This window comes from Octopus sinensis, linkage group LG9, assembly GCF_006345805.1.
Source record: "Octopus sinensis linkage group LG9, ASM634580v1, whole genome shotgun sequence".
NCBI classification, from domain to species: Eukaryota; Metazoa; Mollusca; class Cephalopoda; order Octopoda; family Octopodidae; genus Octopus; species Octopus sinensis.
In genome coordinates, this window is record NC_043005.1 from 89,597,562 (window position 1) to 89,620,846 (window position 23,285).

At 37.6% G+C, this 23,285-nt stretch overlaps 1 protein-coding gene across 6 annotated transcripts in view; it reads left to right on the top strand.

Annotated features, from left to right (window-relative positions):
• The window catches only part of LOC115215524 (formin-like protein), a 196,570-nt gene that overhangs the window by 122,830 nt on the left and 50,455 nt on the right, over nt 1-23,285 (top strand). For all 6 annotated transcript variants that reach the window (XM_036506083.1, XM_036506084.1, XM_036506085.1 and 3 more), the window contains 5 exons: nt 14,954-15,037; nt 16,658-16,856; nt 21,635-21,711; nt 22,134-22,227; nt 23,055-23,132. In XM_036506083.1, coding sequence (XP_036361976.1) covers nt 14,954-15,037; nt 16,658-16,856; nt 21,635-21,711; nt 22,134-22,227; nt 23,055-23,132 — 532 coding nt within the window. The remainder of the gene's footprint in view (nt 1-14,953; nt 15,038-16,657; nt 16,857-21,634; nt 21,712-22,133; nt 22,228-23,054; nt 23,133-23,285) is intronic.

A 23,285-nucleotide genomic window follows, 5' to 3' on the forward strand; every position in this document is an offset into this window, starting at 1 on the left:
TGAAACTTTTGAAGTCCGTGATTATGGGGTTCAAATCTGAATTGAATTTTGAATAGCTTTTCATTCTTCGTTTGCATTAAATTATCTCTAGATCTGGTTTTGGGAAAAGGAAGATTTTCGTGTCACACAGAATGGATATTTGCTGTAGCAGCTTGCTGGTTGATTTCTTCCTTCTTGAATTTTGTCATGACAACATCACCCCCATGATTCCTGTGTTAGACAAACACCCTCCTCCTTCAAAGAAAGATGTATTTCTCATACTTAATTTGAAGACATCAGTTGTGTTTTGTGTTTGCGATAACCTATCTCGACTGGACTAACAGGACAATCGTTGGTTGCTATGTACAGGAGTAAGAATTATTGCGAAAATATTTGAACTCCCAGATAGATCTTCTAGCTGATATCTTTTACTCTGATAAATGATTTATGTTAATATATAGGCATCGCTGCATGGCAAAGATGTTCATTTTCCAACTACGTGGTCTCAGGTTCAATCCCATTCGGAAGAGTGTCTTCTACTATTGACCTGTGTCGAGCAAAGCTGTGTGGCTGAATTTGGGAGACAGGAACTAAAAGAAGCCGGTTGTGTGTGTGTGTGTGTGTGTGTGTGTGTGTGTGTGTGTGTGTGTGTGTGTGTGTGTGTGTGTGTGTGTGTGTGTGTGTGTGTGTTCGTGTGTGTGTGTGTTTACACTTCTTTGACTTTGTACGATGGTTGTAAATGAGTGTCACTGTTGTACCAATAGTTCTGTTCGTTTCTTAATCTCCATGGAAACATGTTCAGATATGCTAAAGTATTACCTTGCTTGGAAACAGATGAGTGTTGGTGACTGGAAGGGCATCCAGGCAATAGAAAATCAGCCTTGACAAATTCCATCTGACCCATGCAAGCATGGCGAGGAAGACATTAAAACAATGATGGTGGTGATAATGATAAACATTTTAAGAACACTGGTTCATGTTACCACAAAAGAAAAAAGAATGTGTAATATTTAACGAAAAAGACTTATATGAAAATCTCTGCAGTTATCCCATTATTGACTAACATATTTTTTCTTAATTTGGCAGTTTAGAGCAAAATCCATTTTCCTGTTGCTAGAAGGAAAAAAAAGCATTGAAAAAATACATTATTTTTCTCTCTTTGGCTGATTGAATAAGCCATACCTTTCATACACCCCTGCACCCTAACTTCTCCCATTCTATGTCACAGTTTGCCAAATATAAAGTCTGAGCTTAGATAAAACAAATACCATCTATGTTTAGCTCTTACCAAAATAGCTATCAAAAGAATGGTAGCTGTTATCTCATTGATGCTTGTGTTGTTAATTATAGTTGTAATCTTGGCTGCTTCACAGAGATTTCGTTTCTCCCCCCTCCTCTCTTTCCTTCCCCTCTCCCTTTCTTTCCTGCCGTCCCATCTCCTGATCATTATCTTGAACTGGCAAACAAGTGAAGAACTCTTGGAGAACAAATTCAACAACCATGGCTCTTTTATCCTGTAATGTTATCTCTGACACTTAAAATTGAATCTTCATCACATAAAATTTCATATAAGCAAGAACATTGGGATTAAATACCTTTTTGTTTTCAAATTTAATTTTATTTAACCGCACCCCCTCTCTCTCTCAGGTCACAGGTTCAGTATGAACCAGGTTTTTATGCTGAATAATGGTAACACAATTTTCTAAAAGCCAATAAACATAAGCACAGGTGTAGCTGTGTGACATAAAGTTTGTTTCTCAAACTACATGGTTCTGGGTTCAGTCCCACTGTGTGGTACCTTGGACAAGTGTATCCTAATCAAGTTTTTGAAAGTTTCAGTTGATTCAGTGCCTTGTGAGTGGATATGGTAGATGGAAACTGTAAGAAGCCTGCTATGTATATGTCTGTGTTTGTCCTCCAGTGTTGGTGTGTTTACATCCCTGTAACTTAGCAGTTTGACAAAAGAAACTGATAGCATCAGTATCAGGCTGAAAAATAAGCTCTGGAGTTAATTGATTTGACTAGAAAATTTTAAAGGCAGTGCCCCAGCATGGCCACAGTCAAATGACTGAAATGAGTGAAAAATAAAAGAAGCTTTCTATTGTTTATTATTTAAAACCTGACCGCAAACATATAATTGTGTGATATCTTAGGTAAGACACATTACTGTGTCTGCCTCAGTTTGCTAGGCTGACAGCAGGTAAAATCCCTTGTTCACAGTTGAGATCTACATCTAGAATGCAACAGCAGCATGGAAAGTTTAAACTTCCAAACCATCCTGTTGAAGGAAATGGATGTAAGTCACTAAAGATGGAATGATAAAGACTTGTGATTAGTTGAGGAGTTCCCTTCATCAGGTTCTTAAACCTTCTCTTCCTCCATCCTCTTAGCTTTGCTCTTTGTTGTAAATATTTACTAAACAATATAATTCTTTACCCTTCTTTGTCGGGTGGGATTGTTCTCATATGTTAGCATGTTGTTCCTGTTTTTGTGAATGGGTGTCCCCTTTTTTGGCTGTTAAACAATTCCCTGTGTAACCCATATCTGATCTCGGACTGAGTCATGTTTGAAGAAGAAATAGTAACTTGAAGAGTTTGACTTTTCAAACAACACACACACACACCACGCTCTCTCTCTCTCTCTCTCTCTCGCACATCCTGCAAGTACAATTCCATGTGATAGAATGGTGTACAGAATATATCATGATATCAATCAGACTATTGGATGTGGCCATACATCACTGGTCACAATGCACTTTATTGTTTTAGCTTTCAACTGAGCCACCCTGCTAGCTAGATAAGCAGGCCAACATCTGATCCTGATCAGGAAGATGGTCCATTGCAAGCTTATGTTACCCATGTACATTGCAGGGTGGACTGGTGCTCAAATCAACAAAGCAATGGTAAAGGGTAAGGCTCTGTTCAATGCACTTTTCCTGAAATTGTCTGATAGTAAAAATACAATCAGCTGTGGCCCTGGAGAGGCAAAAACCTCATTGAGACTAAGACACCATATTTGGAACTATGAACGTATTTGAACGTTCTAACGGAATGTGGGCAAGTCCCTTTCCAATTACAGGCAAAAGTGAAATCTCATGAAAATTACCACACAGATCTTTTGGCCCCGATTTATGCCAAGAGACTAAAATCGCATTAATCCAGTCTTGAGCACTTTTTTCAGTTCTCCAACAGTGACAGATTGATATATTTAAGAGTTCAAACATTTTGTCACCCCCATATTTCAAGACCTATATATATATATATATATATATATATATATATATATATATATAGTTTAACCCCCCTTATGTACTGTTACTTACCAGCTCCTCCCCTTTCCCCTATTTTCTTTTACCTCCTCTCTCCTCATAAAACCTAGAGATTCACCATTGATCCCACTCTCACCTGTGTTCATGATTCACAGCATTCCCTTCTGCCTCTCCATTCCACTGTTCCTGACCTTCTGCTCCCTTCTCCCTTGCTTACACCGTCCTTCATCTTGAGGTTATGCTCTGACACCCTGTCACAACCACCTTTTTCTTTCTTTCCACCTAGAGTAACCATTCTCTCTCTTCTACAGCAAGGCATGTGTTTCTGTGACTCTGTTAACACTTTAGATTCTCAACAACTGGCATGAAGTCACCTCCTACTCTACTCACCCCCCCCCCTCAATTGAGACCGGTTGTCTGGAAGTTACAAGGTGACATCACTAGTGCCATGAAAACAGCATCAAGTACACTCTGTAAAGTGGTTGGTTTTAGGGTTAGGGCGTCCAACTATAGAAAACGAACTTTAGAGCTCATTGCAATGTTCTGGCCCATCAGATCCTGTTAAACTGACCAATCCTTGTCAGCTTGGAAAGGAGACACATTACAAAGATGTTTTTATAAGATCCAGTAACTGAAATATGAAGTAGGAGTTGCTCCTATTTTACAGTTGATAAGACTGATGCAAACACTATAAGAAGCTCTTACCTTGGACTACATAAACCAAGTTTGAATTGGTGACTTTGGAGTTGGTTGTTTAAAAATCTTAACCCCCTCAACCAAGGACCAGAAACTACTTCATTATTGGATAAACAGATGTTTATGGTCATTAGAAGGTTGATAAAGATTGTCTTGATTTTTCAAGATTTCTTGTTGTGAGAACTCTTTCTCATGGCTACAAGCATTATATAATACCTATCTCTCAGTGAATCTTTAAACCATTTCATTATTCTCTTCTTGCTATATTGGTCTGGGTCTCGGTGCTTTTTATCAAGTTGAGCAAAAGAAATGCTTTGTTCTGTAGTTGGAATTCATGTCATGATATACCTTTTGATAAATTGGTGCCGGTAATGTCAGGCCGTAATAGCTTCATGTTGGAATTCTGCTTCAGTAAATTCTGTGAAGTTCTGTTATTCATATTCTACATTCTTGCTCCTCATAAATCATCTACAGCTGTGTGTGTGTATGTGTGTGTGATTAGGGTCCAATGTTTTATTATGTGTGCTAAGTGGTAAGCTGGCAGAATTGTTAGAGTATAAAGCCAGAATAAATATCACTCGGCATTTTTTCAGATACTCTAAGTTCAAATACCACTGAGGTCCTACTTTCCCTTTTGTAGCTGATAAAATAAGTACCAACAGAGTATTGGGGGTTGATGTAATTCACCCCCCCTCCTCAATTCTCCTTAAATTTGCTGGTGATGTACCAAAATTTGAAATCTTTACGTGTTTTGTTTGCCGAAAGGAACTGAAATTTCAAGTAGTTTAGGTTCAACCTTTGCCATTTTCATTCTGTAACAGTAAATATGGGGTTGCGAGGTTTGTGAGGAATGTGTTACGATTTTGCTTTGAAGAAAAGGCATATTTGTAATACCTTCCACAGATTACATCACAAAGATTAACTTTCTTCTTTTGGAGCAGAAAATACTTTTAACCTTCAGCAAATTTTAATCCTCTACAAATCTCCAGGGGGAAACCTACATTTGGGGGCACAGATGCTTCCACATCTGGGATGATGCAGACACCTTACACTGCATTTTGAGAAAGGTCACTCGACTGATTTATGTAAAGCCATTCACCAAAAACGCTGCTTCATTCCTTTATTGTTAGAATGGTTTATGGAGATTGTTGTTATTAACGAATTCCATTTGAAAATATCATCATCATCATCATCTTCAAGGCGACAAGCTAGCAGAAGCGTTAGCATGCTGGGCAAAGTGCTTAGCAGTATTTCACCAGTCATTGCATTCTGAGTTCAAATTCTGCCGAGGTTGACTTTGCATTTCATCCTTTCAGGGTCGATAAAATAAGTACCAGTTGAGTACCAGGGTCAATGTAATTGACTTCCCCATCCCCCCAGAATTTCAGACCTTGTCACTAATAGAAAGGATCATCATCAAGTACCACTTACCAGCATTGTTTCTATGGCTGGATGCTCTCCCTAATGCCAGCCACTTTACAGAGTGTACCAGGTGCTTTTTATGTGGCACCAACACCAGTACCTTTTTCTTTCATGGTGCCAATGCTTTTTGTGTGGCACCAGTATCAGTGCTCTTGACATGGAACCAGCACTTAGGCTTTCTGTGTCATTATTAATCTGGTTTTTGAAACATAAATTATTATGGAATGTTAGAAGATTGTTTTACTTTAGATCTCTTTAAATTAGTGACTATCATAGTCACAGTGGGGTGTGTGTGTGTGTCTCTTAGGCAGGTTGTTATCAAACGGGTTAAATATGTTAACATTTAACTTAGCCATTTTATTGCCTAGCTTCAATTTGAAGTTTCATGTTTTGGTTAAAAGAGGCCCCTTTGTTAAAAGCAAGCTTTCCAAATACAGAAAGCTATCCTAATTATGAAGAGAGTTTAGTAAAAACTGATTTTCTGAAAACGCAATGTTGTTTTAATTAGAGTAACAAAAATGGGAAAGTAATTTATACCAGGATGAATAATTGTAACAAAAGTACCTAATGGGTCGTTTGGAATAGTGATAAAATATTTGTTTTCCCTCCTTTTTTTAAGTCCCCTTTTGTTTCTGGTCTGAATGAAGTCTAAGTTGTTTTCCCCCATCTTAGCAGTATAATTGTTCCATTTAATTAATAACAGAATCAAGGGAAGAACATATCAAAGTCTACTCAAAATGTGTCTCAGTCATTAGATATTAGCTGTACTAACCATTCTACAGGGTGATTCAAAAGTTGCCATGCATAGAAAGAATTTATAAGAACAGTTTTTCCTTTTATTTAACAGGCTCTGTATAGTTATTGTTTTGAATACACATTTCAATGCGTTTAACCCCACTCATTGTGGACTCGTAACAGCACATCTGGTGATACGTGTGCAAATGAGTTGGTGACGTGTTCCTTCAAATGATTTGTTTTTTTTTCCCTGCGATACACCATGCCTTTCAAATGCCCCAAAGATAGAAATCAAGAGGGGTCAGATCAGGGATGTAGGGGATCTTATAAACTGTCTCTTATAAAAAAAAAAATTTTTTTTTTCCTATGTATGGAGACTTTTGAATCACCCTGAGTTCTATGGAACTGGGACATCTAGTCATGTTGTTCCACCTTTGACAATAACAAATAATGACAATAACAATTTCTACTGCTAACTTTAAAGTCCAGATGTATTGTACATTACACACACATACACATATCATATATTACATAATACATCTCTCACTCTCTCTCTCTCTCCCTCTCATATATTATAGTGAGGCAAGTATTATTAAGCATTGTAAATGTGTGATTGACATTGATGTTTTTCCCAACATAAGTGGAACAATTCCAACTAACAATTAAAATCTGAGTCATGGACTTACTCTGCCGAGGGAGTTACCATGGCACTGATACTACAACACTCACCACTTAACTCTGATGTCATAATGGTTTTAAATTTTGACACAAGGCCAGCAATTTCGGGCGAGGGGGCTTGGTTGATTACATTGACCCCAGTATTTAACTGGTTCTTATTTTATCGACCTCAAAATGATGAAGGCTAAGTTGACCTTGGTGGAATTTGAACTTTGAATGTAAAGAAGGACAAAATGCTGCTAACCATTTTGCCCAGCATGCTAATGATTCTGCTGACTCGCTGCCTTTAATTCTGATGTAATGATAATAATAAAAATAAAAATATCGGTGGGGGTAGTGTGGGGGTGGGGTACTAATAGTAATGACTTGTAGGCACAACTCAACAAATTTAGAAAGAAGGTCCCATTCAGTCATACCGACTCCACCCTTTTCGTATTTTATAAACCATGGAAGGAAGAGTGCAAAGTAGCAGAATGAAGCCAGTTGGGGGTCATGATTTCAAAACTGCAAAATGTGGTAACTATGGCAATGCTGTTGAGTCTGACAATCATCTCTTTTAATTATATTATTAATTATAAATGAAGTCCTCTAGAAGAGTATAAGTCATGTTAGATTTAGTAGTAAAGTGGGTACTAGCATACTTGACGGATGGAGTAAATTAAAATGTCTTAGTTGATTAAAATTATACTTTCTACTGATAAAAACAATGTTTCTAAAGGACTAATTCTGTTTTAGGAACACAGGGGAGATAGCCCTATGAAATTTCAATGAACTCAAATTTGGAGTGCATTGGGGAATCTGATCTATAACAGTATGAGAGATAACTGTAGACATGCTTCAGCCTCATCAGACCTCATTAGCAGAATATAGTGGAACTGTAACTGCAGATCTAGAAAAGTTTAGAAGATTGCTTTGGACGAAGATGTTTGGAGGAAGGCGGGGGAGGAATACCCAGGGACACCTGCTGTGTGTAAACTCTATAGTGAAGTGATAGCTAGCATAGATAATTTGGTAAGACAATACATTTTAATTAATTAAAATGAGTCAAGTCTAGAATGTAGTGGAGGGTTTGTTGCTCAATGAAACAGCTGACAAATGTTCTAAGACCCTGTTGCTATGCACCAAAGTTATGAACACAAAGAGAGAGCAGCTATTTAGGATAGGATATCTTTGGCTTACACACAGATGACGACAACGACAACAACAACCGTTTCTTATCAGATAATAATCACTTCACAAATTAGCTTCAAGTGGAATGAGAAACTGAAATTTCAATTGTGAACGATGATGATGTAATTGCCATACGCTTTGTCTACTTGGCAATTTGATATGATTGCTGAGGCACTTAGGAGATGTATGTGTGTGTGTGTGCACGTGTGTGTGTGTGTGTGTGTGTGTGTGTGCGTGTGTAATTCAGAGTTTGCATACAATATATATTTTCCTTCTTTTTCCTCAACTGCTTTCCTGTTTCCTGTGTGTCGTTACTTTTAAAACTAATTAAAAATGCTGACTTTGTCTTTGAGTTAAACATTGTCTAAAGACTTTCTTTCACCCCCCCCCCTTATTCTGTCTCCCTGTTGCAGTGGTTGGTAAGATCAGCTTTTTTTTTTCATTCAGCTCTGGTTGAGCTAAAGTATGCCATAGGTGGGAGGTGAGGGCGGGGGGACAGATTTTATTTTAGTTTTCATTTTAAAACTAAGGCGATGACCTTCACCACACAAAAAAAAAAAAATGCAGGCTATGTCATTGTTTATTGTTTGTATTACTTATATTGGTGATGATGATGGTGATGATTGTGTTATGTAAATGTCGACAGTTGTTGCTGGTTTGTGGAAATATTGATGGCAGATGTGTTGCCAACAAAGACGATGATAATGTTGCTGTTGTTATGGCTGTTGCTCTCAGATCTAATCCTATCTGCTGTAACAAGACAGATATCCATCTAATCATCATCATCATAATCATCATCATCTAATGTCCATTTTCCATGCTGGTATGGGTTGGACAGGAGCTGGCCAGCTGGGGAGCTGAAACCAGGCTCCAGCCATCTGTTTTGACTTGGTTTCTATGGCTGGATGCCCTTCCTAATGCAAACCACTTTACAGGGTGTATTGAGTGCTTTTTATGTAGCACAGGTTTGGTGTTATAGCTGTAAAGTCACACCTGTAGGGTTGACTATATTCCTTCCTGTTATTAACCATTCTTGTGGCCATTCAAGACTTGGATGCTATGAAGAGAAAGTTTTAATCTGCAAGCTTAAGTGAATGTTTAGAATTTCTCTAATCTAAAACGGTAGAATTCATAGATACTGCTGCTGTGTCATCATCATCATAGCTTGAAGAATCTGTTTTGACCCAGGTCAACTGTCACAGAAGAGGTCTGTGGCTGAGGGTATTTCAACCATGGCCTTCTCAACATTATTTGTTGATAAAGTATATCTAGAGGTCCATTATTCAATGTGTCTGTTTTATATGTTGTGGTGAAGTATGATTTAAAGGGAAAGTTGTTTCTAGTGATGGAGCAACATCTAGAAACTTCTACATTGGTTTGTTTGTTGGGATGTATCGCATTCAATGGTTTGGTCTGCAAGAAGGAACTGTAATTATTGCCTCCACATCCCCTCTGAGACCATTCATGCCGTTAGTGTTTCTCTTGAATAACTCTCAGTAAAATATGAAGAGGGAAAGTGAAGTGTTCAGTATGTGTGGTGGGGAGGAGTCAGCATGGGTAACAAGAGTATCTGAATGGAGAGGGACATCAGAGCAACCAGCTTTGATGTGTAGAGACTATTGTAGTAGAAAAGATAGGAGATGGAGGAGACACAGCAGTGGAAAGGGGAAGTTTTAGAAGGGATGTACATAATGTGTGTGGGTAGAGGTGGATGTAAAACTTGTAGCAAATGTTTTTTGATCTTGAAGCATATTGAAAGAAAAAAAAAAAATATATATATATATATATTCAGCTTTTCTTTGATGTTCTCTAATACTTGTGGAACTTTTGCCTTAGACATATTGATTTAGTGTTTAAAGGTGTTCATTTTAGGTTTCATCATTTGTCAAATCTAAACACCAGACAAGGTAACCTCACTAGTACTGGTGCCACATAAAAATCACCCAGTACACTCTGTTAAGTGGTCGGTGTTACAAAGGGTATTTGACTGTAGAAGCCAAATCAAAAATTACGCCTGGGCCAGATGTGGTTCTCTGGTCCTTTTAGGTGACCACCATCTCCAAATATGCGCTGAACCTGCCTGTGAAGATTTACCTAAGCCAGTTCAATGTAGAAATTGAATGGAAAACAATAGAACTGATGATGTCAATTTTTCAATTTGTTTCACTTTGAATTCTGTTCTTGCTTTTTAGAACATTGCTTTTCTTTGTTATTAATTATCATTTTTATAATGAATTTAATTAAATGATTTATTTATTTAATGCCATTCATATATGAACTTGGAATTGCATCTAGTTGACCTTATATTCTGTTGTTTATTTCATATACGTTTGTTTATATTAATTCTGGAAAAATCATGTCTATCTCTAAATTGGCTGATCCATTAAAAACATTCTGAAACTCCACTCGTATTCTTTCAGATAGATTTAGATCTTGTTTATAGTATACTCACACACCAACTTGTAATTTTTAAAAATCACGTTTTAATTAAATCTTGAAAGTCATATCTGCATCTCCAGCCATGGCGATATATTCTCAAAAGCCAGGATATCCTCATGACTCAGAGTAACTTTCACTCTGTTGCCTTCTGAACTATTTTCGTATGTAATCTACTGAAACTGTGTTTAATTTTAGCCTGTGATATTGAAAAAGTGCTGCAAGCTGCTGGTAATAAGTAGAGGGTAGTCATGAAATAGTTGTTAGATCAGCCCTCAGACACTTCTTTGCAGATTCATTCAAGCTTTAGCAGCAGGGTGGCGGTAGTGGTGAGTGCAGGGTAGGGTTAGGGATAGTGTGGGCGTTTAACTGATGGGGATGATGTTAAGGATAATGATATGGCAGCAGAACTACTTTTTGGGGAAATTTAATCTTAAGTCCCTCTCTCTCTCTCTTTCTCGGTGACCATTTGTTATTGAAATCTAAACCGTGAATAAGTTTAAAATTAAATCAATATTGAAATTTTAATAAAATCATCCATTTATAATTTCTGCTTCTCTGCTCATACCCTTACTTTTTAACTTTTTTTGTTTTTCTTTGGTGAAGCAGTGATGGGGGTGTTAGTCATCCTAGTACTACAACCTGGACTAGTTCTAGAAATTGGTGATGTGGTGTTAGTTGTACTAATAAAAGTGTCGACCAGTTGTTTGGTGGAGTGATGAAGTTGGTGTTAGTTGTACTGCTGCTGCTGCTGCTACTACTACTACTACTACTACTACTTCAGTGTGGACCAGTGGTAGTAATTGGCAGTGTTATCTATGTTTGTCACCAGCCACTACAACACTGACTTCATCTCCAGCTTCTCTGACCTTTCTCTGATCTATTGATGATTGCTTCTAATTGCTGATTTAATCCACTTAGAAGAAACGTTCCCAGGCTTAACATTTCTCTCTGTGCATGTGGCAGCGTGACTCTGTGTGTGTGTGTGTGTGTGTGTGTTGCTTGTAAATTTATCAGTAGAACTTCCTATATTTCCTGTGTAGTGATGATGATGATGATGATGGCAGTGGTGGTGTTGGCTGGGGTGAGTTTTGATTGCAGTTGTTGACTGTGGTGGTGGGGGAGGAGGTTGTTTAAATGTTTTTTTTTTGTTTTTATTTTGTGTAGCCAAGTATTAAGAAGCTCCACTCTAAGAGACTTTAAAATAATCTGATGAAACTTCCCACTCACTTCAGATTACTTAAATGTTTTTTTTGTTGTTGCTGTTGTTGTTTTTCTTGTTGTCTGTGTGTGTAACAGTCTCCAGCTCTGTGCCTGCCTTTTACGTTAAGTGGAGGTGGTGCTGGGCTTCCACCCTGGGACAACTCATCTCTTATTCTATAATATTACACATTCGTTTGGCATTCGTTTCTGAATGGAATACTTGTGTTGCCCACAAGAGGAATCCTACCAAGTTGACACTGATTTAAATAAACATGGTGGGTGGTGGTGGGGGGTAGGGACGGAGGGGGTTGTGGTGTTGGAGATTTAGATTTATTGGTTAGCAATGCACTGTACTTATGAACTTATGAAAACTAGTAAATAATAATAATAATTTTCAACTAGCAATAACCACGCCTCAGATTTACCTCATTGGCCATAATAATAATCCCTTCTAGTGAAGGCACAAGGCCTGAAACTTTGGGGGTGGGGGATAGTTTGATTACATTGACCTCAGTGGTTCAATGGTACTTAATTTATCAACCCCAAAAGGATGAAAGGCAAAGTCAACCTCGGCAGAATTTGAACTCAGAATGTCAATGGGCATTTTGTCTATCATGCTAACGATTTTGCCAGCACGCCACCACCATAGTAGTAGTAATAATAATAATAATAATAATAATAATAATAATAATAATGATAGCAGCAGCAAACCGTAGCAGGGCTCACCAAGTTACGCAATCCAAAAGATAGTGTTGCTAGGCACAACCAACACCCAGTGCAAGAAAGTTCTTAACTCAGTCCCACGGCTTGTGCAGTGCATGGTCCCTGTGCACACAGCGCAGATTCTATTTCATCCCCACCCAATAACACAACAAGGACTTCCTCCATAACTGATCACATACTCCCTCTATAATTGATGGCTGACACTGTAATACCAGCAACTTACCCAATTTCCATTCTATGCTACAGCAACCTATCAAAAACACTGTGATGCAATGTGGACTTTACACCAGCATTTTCAAACTGCAGCGTCTCAATGGACATAATGTACCCTCTGCTGGGGGGGGGATGCTGCTGCTGCTTATTTTAAAATACATTTTCTATAAAAATTTGCATCATATTAATTCTTTATTATTAAGTAAAAATACTTATTTGCTGACTAATAATCTTATTTTTATTAAATTTTTATTTTTGGGGTTTCCCCATTTTTAACCTTCTGGCTTACGCCACTCACAGGCCACACTTGTGTTTGAAAAGAGTCGTGTTTGACCTGCTTGCTCTACACAGCCAACACAATGTACTCTACACAACCATCATCTGTCACTAAAGTACATTACACCATTCACAGAGCACATCATCATTTTAATGTCCATTTTCTATGCTGGCATGGGTTGGACGGTTTTGATCAAAGCTGGCAAGTCAGAGAGAGAGGTACACCCGACTCCATAAATAACACTCAACTAAATAACACAACAACCAGCACAGTATATAAACACAGTAATCATTAATTTGACAGTAAAATGAAGGGGAGAGAACCTCTACATAGTGAGGTCCCCGGGTTGCAGTTGCAAGCACAGCTGATTGATACAAAGGTTAGCAGTGAATATGGGAATGAACTGTCCTGGAGCATCCGGCATTTGCTCTGCATTTGGTTTCAAGTTAAAGCCATAAAAAGCAGTATGGTCAAGGGGGCAGGGTCAGCGAAAGAATCCTCCACTAACTAAAGGCAACACATGTGTCTGTCTTGTCTTTTACTTGTTTTAGCCATTTGGTTGTGTCCATGCTGGAGCACTGCCTTGAAGAATTGAACTCAGTAATTACTTTTTGAAAGCTTGGTGCAACACATGTGTCTGTCTTGTCTTTTACTTGTTTTAGCCATTTGGTTGTGTCCATGATGGAGCACTGCCTTGAAGAATTGAACTCAGTAATTACTTTTTGAAAGCTTGGTGCTTATTCTATCGGCCTCTTATTCCAAACTGCTAAGTTATGGGGATGGAAGCATACCCACACCAGTTGTCAAGTGGTAGGGAACACGCACACAGATAGACACAGGCGCATGAGCATGCATCCACACGCGCACGTGCACACACACACACACGACAGGCTTCTTTCAGTTTCCATCGACCAAATCCAATCTGAAGGACACTGCTTGTATATACTGCAAAAACATGAGGTGCAGTAGAAAGTTGCATAAATTTGTTTCAAACAGCAACATTAAGGGTTTCTAATTTAAACACAAGACCAAGTTTTAAGGGGTGGGATCTAGCTGATTAAAGCACCCCTATATTTCACTGGTACTTAACCAGATTATTCTGTCAAGCGTAATGGTTGTTTATTCCCATTCAATCGTGCATTAGCTCTTAGGTTCAAGATTTTGATGGTTGTTTACTTACAGAATGACATTGTAGGGTAGGTGTAAGGTGTTGGATCTGGCCCATTTGAACACAAGAGGTAGAATATTTTGGTCAGATCTGGTCAGTTTAAATGCTAAAGGGCTAATTGGTACTTTATAATTATGACCACAGTGGGATGAAAGGTGAAGAGAACTTTGGCAATGCTGCTGGTGGTGGTTTCTTACATTGGGCTAATTCCACAATTTGTTGGGGTAGGGAGAGTTGATGTCACTGATCCACTTGTACATATTTTATCACCCCCACTTCTACCCAAGAAATGAAAAGTAAAGCCAGCCTGGTGAGAGACTTGGGACATATAGGGACCAAAATACCCTTAATTTAACAACTTGCTTTATTAATAAAGATCTTCAAAACAATAGCAAGTTTTGAGCTTCAGAACACCTTATCTCCTCCTAAACAGTAATTGGAATGTTCCAGCATTGTTGAAGTGGTTGTTAATTATGATTTAAATATAGACTATTTAAAAAGTAATTAATGTCTTAATGTATGTTAATAAATTAATTATACCTCTTAATCAAATTGAGAACATATACAGCCTGTAATGAACGTCTGTGTGTGTGATTGCAACGCTCCTTGTCTAGGAGCTTTCAACACTACTATCCATCCAATCTGCTGTGAGCCTTGCAACTTTTTCACATTATGGATTGGATCAAAATTGTATGAGATTATTGTTAATCCAGCCACTTAATGCCTTCATTACCATATTTGTTGAAATCCACTGCTTTTGTTTCAATTTATTTTGAAAATAATAAATCTATTAGAATAACTTGGTCCTTAGGACACTGGTGTTTTGAACTTAATTTGACCTGAAATTTTGATGGAAGAGTTTAAATGAGATCGCTTATATTAAGAAATTTGCATCATAGACCCAGGTTAAGTTTGAAACTATCAGAATATTGTAAAATTATTTTCACCCTAATTACAGGTGTATTATTGTTTTATATTCTTTCAGGTGGGTTAGAGAATTCCTTAATGATGAAAACCAAGGTTTGGATGTTCTTGTCGATTACCTCTCATTTTCACAAGTGGTCATGAGGTTTGTAACTTTGATCATTTTTTGGTTTTGTTTTTACATTTGTTTATTCTATATGATTGATCTAAGTTATTGATTTTTTTTTAACAGGTAAAACCAGTAACTTTTTTTGCTTAGTGGCAAAGTATAGTTGATCACATTGACTCCAGTATATTACTGGTATGTGTTTTGTGGCTTCCATCCCATAATAATACAGCCACACTTAACTGCAAAAATATTTAAGCAAAGAACTGTGATGCGTTCAGTACTCACAACTATCAAATGGTGAAACGGTTTAGATTTTTTAACCAGCTTCATGGATTGCCAGACCCCGTCTTTCTCTTTACTCCAATTGGTGTTATCGGCCAAGCTTTAGAAACAGGCACTCCGTCAGTTATGGCGAAGACGGTTCCCGTTGATCCAATCAAGAAAACAGCCTGTGCATGAAATTAACATGCAGATGGCTGAGTACTCCCTGTCATGAGTACCCTGTGACATGACTGGTCCTTTTTTATTTTTGTCAGCTGAGTGGACTGGGGTGACATGAAATGAAGCGCCTTGTTGAAGGATACAACATGCTGTTAGGAATCGAACTCTTGGCCTTGTGATCATGAGCCAAATAGCGTAACCACCACACTGTTGGATAATGTAGTTTTAATAAGATTGTCTGAAAGAAAAAGAACAAAGCAAGAGGGTTGGTCCTGGATGGAGTGTTTGTGATTGTTCAACCAGACCTGATCTGAGGAGTAAAAATAACATCAATTCCATATTTAGTGGGCATTGTGGTGGGTTTTGTAGTCTCTTTCTTTGTTCTAAATTTATTTTCCTGGTTGGCCGCTCTGTCATAATTCATTATCAATCCAGACATTGATTAGTCTGCTGATGATAAACTTGGATGTGAAGGGACTTTTTTCAATCTGTAGGAAGGCTTGTAAAATACTTATTATTGACATTGTATAATACTGAAGGTTATGTTTATTCAGAAAATCCAAATGACATTTAGCAGAGGGGAAATTAAGATTAATCTTTTAGCATTCAAATTGATTTATCAAATGTAATGCTTATTTATCCACATTTTTCAATATTGATCATGTAATTAATCTTGTAGTTTTGAGATTTTGAAGACGTGATTGTTTATTTTTAGAATAGCATCATAGGGTAGGTGTGTGAGGCCTGTTTGAATGCTGAAGGGTTAAAGGATTATTTTTTCAGTCTGGTGAAGAGCAGTGGCCATTGAATTGTCACTGACCTCCTCCCCATGGTCAAGTCACAAATTTGCTGGTCCTTACAGATGGGTGAAGACCATCACAGTGAATATTCAGCTTGAGTATTCTACAGGTTAATTTCTTTGAGGAGAGAGAGGATCTTGTGGAGGGCTGTTGTAGTTTTAAGGAGAAAAGTGTAGGGAAAGTATTTAGTGTGGCTTTTTTTTTTTGTGTGTGTGGTTACAATAAGAGGAGACTAGGGGCAGATGGGTGAATCAGGTAATTCTGACAAGCAACTCTTGTCACAATAGTTACTGATAAATGTGAGCTATACTCCGGTATAGAATGTGTTTGTCTTTTGTATCTTATGTAAAACTCAATCTTCATGCAGCACTTCAATTGATTTCTATATTTTTTCCCAAATATTTTTCTATTTCAGACGGGAACAATTATTAAACAGAGAAAAAAGTGCAAGCTTAGATTCTGGTTTATCTAGGAGTCCCATCAGAAGGATGAGAAGGTCCAACACAGTGGGGTCCCCTAGGGGTTTGAAGTACAACACCAAATTAAACATGGGAGAACCCAGAGATGATGTCCATGTGTGTATTATGTGTCTTCGGGCGATCATGAATCATCAGGTAAGCAGCTTTGGAATTTTTGTTGTTTCCAGAAGAGAGTTTAGAAGCAAAAATAACAATGAGGGAAGGCAAGGTGGAGCAAATATCACTGGTTTTATGTTGAAAGGAGAGAATTTGTGAAGGAAATGGTTATTTTGAAGAGAGAAAATTTCTATTTGATATCACAGTGATCTGTTGCTGGTGTCTTTAATAAATATGTTAATTAAACAGACTACAGTATCCAGTGGAACTTTTCTGACTTCAAGGTCAGCCTGTAATGATATACATAAGATCTGGTCATCAAATCTAAGTCGAGATTTCAAACTTAAAATCTTCAAAGCCACAGTCAAACCAATTCTACTATATGGTTCAGAAACCTGGACGTTATCAAAGAAGCTTGAGAGGCAGTTGGATGGAACTTACACTCGCCTCCTTATGAGAGCTCAAAATCTCTTGTCGAAGCGTCATCCAACCAAAGTACAAATATATGGGAAATTACCACCTGTATCATCTCTTGTGAAAGGTAGAAGAGTCCAGTTTGCTGGACATTGCTGTAGAGCTGAAAACGAGGTAATTTCCTCTCGTCTCCTCTGGAAGCCATCTGCTCACGATACCAGAGGGCGTACACTCTCCTACCCTGATGTAATCTCCAGGGATACAGGCATCCAGCAACAGGACCTCCGTAATGCTATGACGGACCGTGAAGTCTGGCATAGGATAGTAAATTCCATTGTCTTGACCACGGTCAAACAATGATGATGAACACTCACTGTTACATCATATGTATGTGTGTCATTTATTGGTTTGGGTTTGAAAAGGTTTGAATGATCAGCTTTGATGTATTGAGTCGAATGAGTTCACATCTAACAAAAATATCTTGTGTGAGCTTTTATGATCAAGGTAGATAACTCTGTTTGGTAAGTAAAAAGAAGTTCTCCTCAGCATAAAGATTTGAAGAGTTCATTGAATTGGTTTGTGATGAGTGAAGAAGTCCAACATTTTGAACACTTTGGGGACAAAGAATATTGAGTTCTTGTCATCTAGGTTGTAAAGTTTGACCCACAATTTTACAAATTTGGCATCAAGAACTCTTAATCTCTCCCTCCCTGTCGGGAAAAAAAGTTTGAAACATTATTGCAGATTTACACACCAGATCAACTTGAACTCTTTACAGATTAATTGTTGCTAATACAGAGCAATACCATTTCTCTTGGATTCTGAATGTTACCATGTCTATTCCTTCATGCTAAACTAGTTAGCAGATAACTTTAGCAACAGAATAATGAAACCTTTTACTTTCTATAATATTCAAATCAGAAATCAATATTTATGGAATCCATTTTACTAATTAAAAAATGGATGTAATACAATTTAAAACAATTTACTTCTCTGTTTTTAGTCTCCACAGAGAAACTGAAATGAAATTCAATGCTATCTAAATTTTCTTAACTTTTCTGTATCTATCTGTATATAGGTATATATTTGTGTGTGTGTGTATTTATATATATATTTATACATAGGCGCAGGAGTGGCTGTGTGGTAAGTAGCTTGCTAATCAACCACATGGTTCCGGGTTCAGTCCTACTGCGTGGCACCTTGGGCAAGTGTCTTCTACTATAGCCTCGGGCCAACCAAAGCCTTGTGAGTGGATTTGGTAGACGGAAACTGAAAGAAGCCCATCATATATATGTATATATATATGTGTGTGAGTTTGTGTGTCTGTGTTTGTCCCTCCAACATCGCTTGACAACCGATGCTGGTGTGTTTATGTCCCCGTAACTTAACGGTTCGGCAAAAGAGACCGATAGAATAAGTACTAGGCTTACAAAGAATAAGCCCTGGGGTCGATTTGCTCGACTAAAGGTGGTGCTCCTGCATGGCCGCAGTCAAATGACTGAAACAAGTAAAAGAGATATATGTATACTTTTATTAATATTTAGCAGAAGCAACAGAGTGACTCAAGGTCTGAGAGTTTCGTGCATTGGCACAAAATTCTCAGACCTTGAGAGTCACTCTGTTACTTCTGCTAAATATTAATAAGAATATGCATATACAAATATGTTAAGGTCTATTCTACCTGTTTGCACCAACATACCTGTGTGTATGTATATATATGTATACTTTTATTAATATTTAGCAGAAGCGACAGAGTGACTCAAGTTCTGAGAGTTTCGTGCATTGGCACAAAATTCTCAGACCTTGAGAGTCACTCTGTTACTTCTGCTAAATATTAATAAGAATATGCATATACAAATATGTTAAGGTCTATTCTACCTGTTTGCACCAACATACCTGTGTGTATGTATATATATATGTGTATGTATATATATATATATCTATATATATATATATATAAATATATATATATATATGTGTGTGTGTGTGTGTGTATATATATATATATATATATATATATATAAAATGCTTGGAAGGTGTTTTTTATGTGCCACTGGCATTGGTGCCAGTTACGTGGCACCAGCATCAGCCACGACTACGATTTCACTTGGCTTGACAGGTCCTTTCAAGTGCAGTATATCGCCAAAGGTCTCGTTTATAGTCATTGCCTCTGTGAAGCTCAAAGTTCAAAGATCATGCTTCACCACCTTGTCCCATGTCTTCCTGGGTCTACCTCTACTACAGGTTCCCTCCACAGTTACAGATCTTCACAGCCGTCTTTGACCATATGTATCACATGACCATACCTCTTATTTTCAACTTTTCTCTCAAGATGCTTTCTCTCTGTCAAACATGTACACTGACATTGCACATCCAGCGAAGCATACTGGCTTCGTTCCTTTCAAGCCTATGCATGTCTTCGGCTGTCACAGCCCATGTTTCATTGTCATGTTGCATAGCTGTTTGCACACAGGCATCATATAATCTGCCTTTCACTCTGACAGAGAGGCCCTTTGTTGCCAGCAGGGGTAAGAGCTCCGTGAACTTTGCCCAGCTGAATATTTGTCTCACAACTATGCTCACAGAGCATCCACCTCTAATTAGGAGCATCCACTACTAACTTGGTCACCTAGATAACGGAAGAGATCTTCTACATCTAGCTTGTCCCCCGGGCAGTTGATGGAGTCTATTTTCTGCACATCTTCAGTGTTTATTGTACCTGTGCATCTTCCACATATAAAAGCTAGTTTCCCTGTTAACCTTCCTTTGATATTGCTGCACCTTTTATGTGTCCAAAGCTTACACTGGGTGCATCTTATGGAGTTTCTACCTATGTCTTTTCTACAGATCGAGCAGTGTGTCTCCCTGATAGGATTTGTGATTTGCATGCCTTCCTACTTACTAAGATTTTGGTTAACTCTAAGGCCCTTCAATTCTAGACCTTGCTTCCATACCTGGAACTTCTTGTCTAGTTTAGATAGTGATTTGGCTATAAGAGCAAGATCATCAGCATTGAGTAGTTCCCAGGGGCAGCCTGTCTTGAATTCCTCTGTTATTGCCTGGAGGACTATGATGAACAAGAGGGGGCTGAGCACTGTAACCTGACTTCTTCCCTGTACTCATTACTAACCCTCACCTTACTGCTAGCATCCCTGCACATGGCTTGTACAGCTCTCACCAACCACTTATCTATCCCTGGTTTCCTCATTGACCACCAGATAAGGTATTGGAGACCCTGTCAAATGCTTTCTCCAAGTCAACAAAGGCCAAGTACAGAGGTTTATCTTTGGCTAGGTATTTCTTCTGAAGTTGTCTTACCAGAAATATAGCCTCAGTGGTGCTTCTCCCTGGCACAAAGCCAGAATGCTCCTCATCTAAACTAACCGTCTCCCTAATTAGTTGGGCTTATGACCCTCTCCACAACTTTCATCACCTGATCCAACAATTTGATCTATACAATGATGGTTATGAAGTCATCTCTCAACAAAGATGACGTGTCAGTGTTCTGTAATTACTTGCTGAATGCCCTGCACGAATGATTTGTTTGTCGTGATCAGATGCATGTGATGTGCATTAGCTCACTCTCTCGATCAAAATGACATTGCTTGCACAGGTGCATAACTGTATGTTGTGTCAGATGTTGAAATGATTGCAGAGCAATGTGAAAATGAAGTGTATTGTCCAAGAACACAATGTGCTGCCCAACTTTGAGTGCAAAATACTAACCACTATATACATATGCATGCAGGTATATATTGGTGCACGCATGTGTGTAGGGTTAGGGTTGAAGCTTTCTTCCCAACCACATGGTTCTGGGTTCAGTCCCACTGCGTGGCACCTTGGGCAAGTGTCTTCTTCTATAGCTTCGGGCCGACGAAAGCCTTGTGAGTGGATTTGGTAGGTGGAAACTGGAAGAAGCCTGTCGTATATATATGTATATATTTGCCACCCTGCCATCGATTAACTGATGCTGGTGTGTTTACATCTCCGTAACTTAGCGGCTCAGCAAAAGAGACTGATCAAATAAGTACTCGGCTTACGAAGCATAAGTTGTGGGGTTGATTTCTTCGACTAACACCCTTCAAGAATGTGCTCCAGCATGGCCACAATTAAATATCTGAAACAGGTATAAGAATAATATAAATATAATTTAATGTACGCTGTATTAAAATATGAGCCTGTAATAATAGTTTGTTGCTGTGGAGACCTGGTTAGGCAGGTTTTACATCGATGGCAAGAAACTATAAGTAACTCTTATTTTAAATTAGTGTATATTGATATTTATTTCTCATTGGATTGAGTCCTTTTTGTGTTGATCTTACCTTAATGGAACAGTAAACTGTGTGTGTGTCTACAAATCTGCATTCACAAATGTTTTAATTAAATCTTGTCTTCTTTTCCAGTATGGTTTCAACTTAGTAATTGCTCATAAACATGCCATCAACTGCATAGCACTTAGTCTTAATCATAGAAGTTTACGGTGAGTGAATTTACTCAATGATTTGTTTCACCTTTTTTTTTTTTTTAATCATTCACTTAGTCTTCTGTAAAACTAAATAATAATAATAATAAATCTTGGTAAATGTAAAGCAATATTTAGATTGAATTAACCATTCAACTGTGAAGTGAGGGAACTTTACATTTGGACAATTAACTTCAGAAAGAGGAACTTTGGCTTTGAAAATTACAAAGAAATTTCAGATACTTTTGAGACCATCATATATCTTAGGAAAATTGCAGATTTTTAAACTATTGTAAACTTTAAAACTGTTGCAAAAAAAAAAAAAGGAATTTTATGGTTTTTTGTGGTGCTTGTTCAGTTTAATTATATATTCTTTTAAAATTTATATTTTAGTAAAAGAATATAAAAATCTATTGTTTTTTCTCTCTCTCTATTTACAGAACCAAAGCTTTAGTATTAGAATTACTTGCTGCTGTATGTCTAGTCAGTGGAGGGCATGAAATAATTCTTTCAGCATTTGACAATTTTAAAGAGGTAAGAATGGGATTTAAAAAAAGTATTTTTATTCTCATTTTGGCAGGCTTTTAATTTGTCATATTTTTATTTATTTGATTATTAATTTGAGAAGTGATGTGGGTAGTATTATGACTTTTGTAAGACTAATGAGAAAAGTTCTAGAATGGTTCCTTAACCAATTATCTAATCTCGGTCTCTCAGTCAAATGATGTTTTAATTTTCCAAGAATTTCCTTTCTATTGACAGTGAGATTGTCAGTCCAGAAATAGGGTTATCATGTCAGTCAGTTGTGTTGGCCACACTTCTATAAATAGTCTTCACTGTGGCTACTGGAACCATATCTTTTTGGAAACTGCATAACTCTGGGAGGATTTAAAAGAAATGCACAAGGAAGTAAACTTCCAAGTAGAGAATTGAAACTTTTTTCTCGAAACCAATTTTAATTGCTTTAATCTTTCCTTGTTAACTGGAGTTATGGTGGTATTTTTTGACTACCCAATTATTAGAGCTGGGCTGTTGACCACAAGGTCCTGAGTTCAAATCTTGGTACATATTACTCTTTTTATCCCAGTTTACTTCATAATATTCCTAAATCATTGTTGGATCTTCCAATAGTTTTATAATATCCACTCTGCAGACTTATCTCTCCAAAGTCTGTATGTTAAAACTGGGATGGTTGTATGTCTAAGTGTATTATGAAGACTTCTGGAAGTTAAGGAAGAAAAAATGGTAACAGACTAAGTATATGTAACTGAAGTTTTGATAAATTTAATTCCTATTTCTAAAAGCTCTGTTCCTGACTTTGGTATATCACTTGTTTTGACTGAAGAATTTTGTTGTTTTAGGTTTGTAATGAACGGCATCGTTTTGATACGTTGATGGAGTACTTTAGAAATTATGAAGAATTTCATATAGACTTCATGGTAAGTAGTTTCCTTATTTTCTTTTGCTCTCTCTCTCTGCTTTTATCTGTGTACCTTTCTGTCTGTGAAGATGGTTAGGAAATTTTTTGTTCGGAATCGTAAAGTTGTGAGTTCAATTCCCAGCGATGCATTGTGTCCTTGAGCAAGACACTT